Source organism: Carya illinoinensis, chromosome 5 (assembly GCF_018687715.1).
Source record: "Carya illinoinensis cultivar Pawnee chromosome 5, C.illinoinensisPawnee_v1, whole genome shotgun sequence".
Taxonomy (NCBI): Eukaryota; Viridiplantae; Streptophyta; class Magnoliopsida; order Fagales; family Juglandaceae; genus Carya; species Carya illinoinensis.
Genome location: NC_056756.1, coordinates 48,755,159 through 48,762,253, shown reverse-complemented (window position 1 = coordinate 48,762,253; position 7,095 = coordinate 48,755,159). Strand labels below are relative to the sequence as shown.

Sequence of the window (7,095 nt, the reverse complement as noted above, 5' to 3'; positions counted from 1 at the left end):
ATATCTAATGGATGCCCCTCTAATTATAAAAGGAAGGGAAAACAGAGAGAGTGGGGGGAAGGAAAAGAGCAAAGATTTTATAGTCTTGTTGGGAATTATGAAATTCAAACATGAGTTTTCAGTGGAGAAAGTGGGGATTTTATAGTCTTGGTGGGATCTATGTAATTCGAGCATGAGGTATTGGTGGAGAGAGTGGGGGAAGGAAAGCAGCAAAGATTTATTGACTTGGTGGAAACTATGAAATTCAAGCATGAGTTGTCAGTGGATTGGCTTCAAAAATAAACATTTACAAAGGAATATCTACATTAACTAGTAAAAAAACATGAAACTAAAAGATAAGAGTTGCATAGCATCACAAAACATCCAAGTAACATAGAAGGAAACTGCTTCACCTAAACTATGGTCTTTGCCATCCATGGCACTATCCAAGGTCCTGCATCAAAAGTGCATCTATAACCTGAAATATAAACAAAATTGTTCAGCCATCCTGAAATTGTGCAAAACAGATGGCAATAAACATTTGTAAGTGCAAAACACTTTTGCGTCCTCTTTAAACTAAATTAACAAGCTTTAATTCAAGTTCGCATTAGAATGTGCTTGTGATAGTTCTAGACTGAGAAAAGATCACGTCTAATTCAATACGGGGCTATGGCCTATAGGTCCATAATAATCATGCACTGACCAAAGTAGATATAGTTTGGTTAGATTATTTTAATGGAACAGTGTTCAGAAACCATAACTAGAAGGTACAAAGGTACGTAGGGGCCAAACATTACCAGTTAAAGGAATTAAAAAATCAAATCCACTTGAATCAAAATATGGTGGAGCATGGGGAGGTTAGTGTTCAAATGAGGTCAATGGGTTACATGGGGATGGCCTTTGGAAGTTTATAAGAATAGGTTGGGATACATATTTTAGATATACCCATTTTGAGGTGGGTGATGGGTCAAGAATTAAATTCTAGCATGACATATGGTGTGGCGACAGGGCACTGAAGGAAGTTTACTCAGAAATTTTGGTATAACTTTTTTTTGAGAAAAGTAAGAAGGTATATTAAAAAAGAATAGGCAAAATGCCACGTTCAGTACAAAGAATGTCCTACACCATGTAGGGTCAAAAGAAATAAGAAACTCATGTAAATTTTGGCCATTAAAACTAACAGCAATAGCCCAAGTACAAAGAGTTCTAAAAAAGAAGACTTTCAGCTCCTCCATTGATCTCTCTTTATCCTCGAATGTCCGTTCATTGCGCTCTTGCCACACGCACCACATAATGCATATCGGGATCATATTCCAAATTGCCTTAATCTGGTTGTTACCCCTCAGACCTGTCCAGCTAGCAAGAACCGCCACAACTGCTTCCGGCATAACCCAACCCAAGTCTAGTCTACAAAAAACCTCGTTCCATAACCCTCGAGCTACCTCACAATGTAATAAAAGATGGTCAACATTCTCCCCCCTTCCTGCACATACAACACCAATCTACGATGATCACCCTTCGTTTTCTCAAATTATCCGTTGTGAGAATCTTGCCCAGTGAAGCGGACCACACAAAGAAAGCCGCTTTGAGAGGCGCCTTGTGGTTCCAAAGCTTTTTCCATGGAAACTGAGAGGGTTGCCCTTGTGTTAGGGCCTTGTAGAAAGCACGGACCGAGAACAAGCCTTTACCCGATGGTACCCACCACAACGAATCCAGAAGCTGGTTACTTGGTTTAGTTGAATACAAGAGGCTGAAAAAGGCTTCAAAAGTGTCCATTTCCCAATCTTGAGCAGTCCTGCTAAAACTGGTATTCCACTGGATTTGCTCCCCCATAACCACCATGACTTCCGCCACTGATTTCTCTTTGTCGCTTGCGACCAAGAATAATGACGGAAATAAATCCTTAAACGCACAATTACCACACTAGGTGTCATACTAGAATTTGATTCTGTTTCTCTCTCCTAAACGAAGCCTCGTATAGTGAGAGAAAACCTCCAATCCCTGTCTAATATGTTTCCACAATCCCACACCATGTGCCCTTCGTACTTCCTTAGAACACCAACCACCCCATAACTCCCCATACTTACTTTCAATCACCAACTTCCAGAGAGCTTCTGGTCCTCTATGGTATCTCCATAACCACTTACCAAGTAGCGCCTGATTTAAGAATTTCAGCTTTCTAATGCCCAAACCCCCATTCGAGATGGGCTTACAAACCTATTCCCACCTGACTAGATGAAACTTGAACTCCTCTCCTATTCCACCCCACAAGAAGTCCCGTTGTAGTTTCTCAATACGGAGTGCCACCCTTGCTGGAATAGGGAACAGGGATAGATAATATGTTGGAAGGTTAGATAGAGTACTCTTTATAAGCGTAATCCGACCCCCTTTTGATAAGTACATTCTCTTCCAACCTGCTAAACATCGCTCTACTCTCTCAATCACAGTATCCCATAGTGCGACTGCTCTCGTGGTGGCCCCCAACGGAAGGCCTAGGTACGTCATGGGGAGTGTAGCAATCTTACACCCCAGAGTATTCGCCAAGTGTCTTAAACGCTGAACACCACCAATAGGCACCATCTCTAATTTGTCAAGATTCACTTTCAAGCTTGAAGCTACCTCAAAGCAAAGTAGGAGTGCCTTCAGTACTCTAACTTGGAGTTGATTCGCCTCACAGAAAATTAGGGTGTCATCTGCAAACAACAAATGAGAAATGTTAATACAACCCCCTCCTGGGGTTCCAATCAAGTAACCAATCATATGCCCATTTGCAACCAGGACTGAGATCATTATACTCAAAGCCTCCATTACAATGACAAAGAGTAATGGGGACCACGGATCTCCCCGTCTTAGGCCTCGAGTGCTGTTGAAAAAACCAGCAGGGCTTCCGTTTATTAGGACTGAGAATTTCACCGTAGATATACACCATCGGATCCAAGAGCGCCATCTCACCCCAAAACCACACTTCCCCAAACTGTCAATCAGAAAATCCCATTTAACATGATCATACGCCTTCTCCATGTCTAATTTACATATAATCCCTGGATGACACGCTTTCAATCTACTGTCCAGGCATTCATTGGCGATGAGCACTACATCTAGAATTTGTCTGTCCTTTACAAAAGCATTTTGAGGCTTTGAAATGATCTTTCCTACTGTCTGACTAAGGCGGTTAGCGAGTACCTTGGATAGAATCTTATAAACCTCATTGACTAGGCTAATGGGGCGAAACTCCTATACATCCTCCGCTTCCACCCTTTTTGGTATTAAGGCTATAAAAGTGGCATTTAAACTTTTCTCAAACTTTCCAAACGAATAAAACTCCTGGAACACCCCCATTAGGTCATCCCTTAGGATCTCCCAACAAGTTTGGAAAAAGCCCATACAGAACCCATCAGGACCCGGAGCCTTGTTTTTAGCCATTTTCCTTACCACTTCTAACACCTCTGCCTCTTCAAACGGCCTCTCCATACAGTTGGAGTCCAAAGCTCCAATGGACTCGAACGTCAACCCCTCTAGCTTAGGCCTCCACCCCACCTGCTCAGTAAGACGTGTTCAATTTTGGTATAAGTTATAACAAGAATGCAAGGAGCCTTGATTGCGAACTGTATAAACCTATCCAATGGCGTTCTCCAATGGAATATTACAGTCTCCAGGTATCCTTAAGACTGGATAGTTGACACCATCTCAGAGTTCTACAATCTTGTGAATTCTATTCGAACGAGAAGGAAAGTTGAAGATAAGATTTCTTGGCATCCTACTAAGAAGGCAAGTTCACCATTTGCTCATTTTACCAATCCTTACTACCCATAATGCAAGTCCATTTCCATGGAAGAGTATATGGAAGACTAAAGGCCAATTTGGAAACACAATTGTTCTTAGACATTCTCACTACTATTTTACTACTATTCACAAACTACTTTACTACTATTCACAGATATTCTAGGATATTCTTACCATCCAAACGAGCCCTAAGAATCCTCTAAAGGTAATATATTTCATAGGGAAGATCCTTACCTAAGATAACTTAAGGAAACATCGAATAATTTTGATGGATTGGCGTCATATGTACAAAAAGAGTGGTGAGTCTATTGATTATACTACTTCATTGTGAGATTGCCATGACCCTATGGAATGAAATCTTTGCCAGAATGGGACTAGCTTGGGTGATGCCGAGAAGTGTGATCAATCTTCTAGCTTCTTGGAAAGGCATTCAGGGAAATTCAGAGATTGCAACAATCTGGAAGATGGTTCCGATATGACTATGGTGGTGCATTTGGAGGGAGAGGGATGATAGAAGCTTGAAGATTGTGAGTGGTCAATGGATGAGCTTAGAACTTTATTTTTTAATACTTTATTCCATTGGACTTTTGTAATAGATTTTAGTGGTATGAACTTACATGAATTTCTTGTATCACTAAATCATCAAGCATAGGTGATACACTTGTCTATGTCCGGTGCTTGGACTATTGCCTATTCTTATTATCAATAAAATTTTGTTTACAAATAAAAAAAAAAATCAAAATAAACATAATGACATGACAAGTGAACAATCACGCTCACCATATATAGAAAAAGAAATAAAACTGAAGATTTAACCTTTTTAAGTCTCCAAAGCCAATCTTCCCTCAGATAATCTTTTTGATTGAGTTCAGGCTTCACAAATTTATCTTCTACAAGCTCAGACTCAGGTATTGCAGATGAAGATTCTTCATGCCTAAAACATGAAAGTCTGCAGTTCTACGAGACAATAATGATTTAGCTGAGAATAATGACCAAGAAAAATAAACTAACAATTCAACTTAAAATTGAATAAAACTATATAAATAAGCAATAGATAGCCTGACAAATCAATTCATTTCAAGTCCAGCAACAATATAACCAACTTGACTGCTGAAAATTTTTATGAAAATTACAGAGCTGGAACATCTGAATTCTCAAGTGTTTTATATAAAAGTCTCATCCTCAGCAGAGGAAAATGGTAGTGCCAAGGCAAGGTATGTGGAGGTTTATTCTTAGAAAACAAAAATTTGGGTTACTTGCCCACAAAATTTAGTTTCTGTTTTGATAAAATTTTGAAAAAAAAAAAAATCGTAAGTTTTCATTCTGATTGAGAATCCAATGATCCATCACTTTTTTTTTTCCAGAATCCATCACCTCAAGTGGCGGCAGCGGCGGCATAATGTCGTGGTATTGACAGTGGTGGCAGTATATTGTCATGGTATTGGTAGTGGTGATGGTGGTGGCAGCAGAAGTAACCGTAGTGAAAATGATAGTGGCAGTGGCAATGGCGACCAAGGTGGCAACAACAATGGTGATTTTAGTGTTACGTAATTATGGTGGTATGAGAATGATAATATTGATACAATTAATGATTTAAAAATGTTTAAAATATGAAGTTAAAAATTTCACAGAATTTCCAAAACAGCTCCCTTATTAACCCATTCAAGGGAAACCAACATTTTGATAGGATTTTTTTTTTTTAAGAGAAACCAACATCACCAGTTCAAAACTTCCAATGTTGAATTAAAATTTCCCCTTAAAATCTCTCTTCCAAACACAGCATCAAAGAAAACAAAAGCAGAGCTTTTTACATCTTTGTAGTCACACGTAAGACATCAGAAAATTCAGCTTCACAAACCAGGGTTTGTTTCTCCCCAAGTAAGCTAGGGAAGACTGAACTTATCAACAAGAGGCTTTCATTGGACTAGAAATAAGCGTGTTGCTGAAGGCTCCAATTGGCATGTATATCGATGACATTTTCATGGAAATTTAGGTAATTATCTCCACAGAGCAGCGGATATGATTGGAGAAAGACTTATTTGCAGAGCCTTTGACAAGGAGAAACATGTTCCAAGATGGGCAAAGAGAACATGACTTAACATCACAGCTTGTAGAGCCAAGGGTAACGAGTGGAATAAAAAGTGGTCTCCGTAAGTGAGGATGCTGAGATCAACAATGAGATTGGTTGGCCATGCTTTTAAACCAAAAAAACAATTTCATAGTCGGTGGGAAGATACATCTTCTTTTTCTGGGCTATCAAATGGAGAAGATTTGACATTTTAGAGCAGGAAGTTATAGAATGAAGACTTTTGGTCTTTTGAAGTAAAGCCTTTTATCTCGGTTCCAGGAGTGAACTTAACTAGAGAAACAATGATGATAAGGGATTGAGTTAAGCAAGTTGAAGAGTTATTTGTATTCCATTCCAAAGAAACACCAAAACTTTCTAGTTAGTTGTGAACATCAACGTTGAGATATGTATAAGGTCGGTAAAGTTTTAGTTTTTTTTTATTTGTCCCCTCTCACACTTCCAATGGAAGCTCTAAGGTTACTCAGATTTTGTCCTTTCTAATGGTATTCGTCATCTCTTAGCTTCAATCAAATTCATCCTTTTATGCATCCAAAAGCAAAAAACTGAAGAGCATGAATACATAGTCAAATTCCCTTCCTTTTCCTCTGGTTATCTCAGCTACCAACAGCAGAACAACCGTTAAAATTAGCCCTTTCTTTGTTTTCAGGAAGAAAAGGTAGTAAATGGGTATAAAACTGCAAACTCTCCAAACTTATCATTTTTGGTGTTCGGTCCAAAACGCCTCCTCCCAAACAATTGAGTCCTAAAACACCACAAAACCATTAAAGAATTCGAGTCTCTATCCAATTTCGTTTCATTTTCTAACTTTTCAATGTAAGCAGCCAACTCAATCTAAATTACACACTAATAGATGTGTTTTTTTCTTTGTTGTTGTTGAGAGAGAGAGAGAGCTCACAGTTGTTGGAGAGCGAGAGAGAGAGAGCCAATGAGGCGTAGGCTTCGATGGAGAGAGACATCGGTTGGCCTTGGAGGCTTTAAAGCATTAACCCAAACCCTATAAATGAGAGGGGGGTGGTGAAGGGAGAAAGACTGACAACAGGGCCCGGTTGACATCGGGCCGAATTGATAGGAATCCGGGGGTCCAAATGGGGGCTCCAATTTAGCATCAGTATACAATGAAACGCCAAATAGTGCGACGTCGGAAGAGGAACAACCATGAACACTACAGGACGACCCCAGATGAATCGTTGAGCGTTGAACGTTCAACGAAGACGGCGAAATCTGCGACGTCGTTTAACTCAACA

The 7,095-nt window shown here is 39.6% G+C and overlaps 1 protein-coding gene across 2 annotated transcripts; it reads right to left on the bottom strand.

The window, feature by feature from the left end:
• Positions 1-6: 6 nt before the first annotated feature.
• LOC122308963 lies at positions 7-7,095 on the bottom strand. 2 transcript variants are annotated; one of them, XR_006242294.1, is made up of 3 exons: positions 6,747-7,095; positions 4,579-4,719; positions 7-457 (listed from the first exon to the last, which is right to left on the bottom strand). XR_006242294.1 is itself a non-coding variant. In XM_043122250.1 (3 exons), exons 1-3 carry the CDS (start codon positions 6,902-6,904, stop codon positions 422-424), a joined length of 327 nt encoding a protein of 108 aa, XP_042978184.1. In that variant the 5' UTR covers positions 6,905-7,095; the 3' UTR covers positions 7-421. The 2 variants fall into 2 exon arrangements, 1 of the variants encoding a protein (XP_042978184.1); XM_043122250.1 differs by having other exon boundaries at positions 4,579-4,711.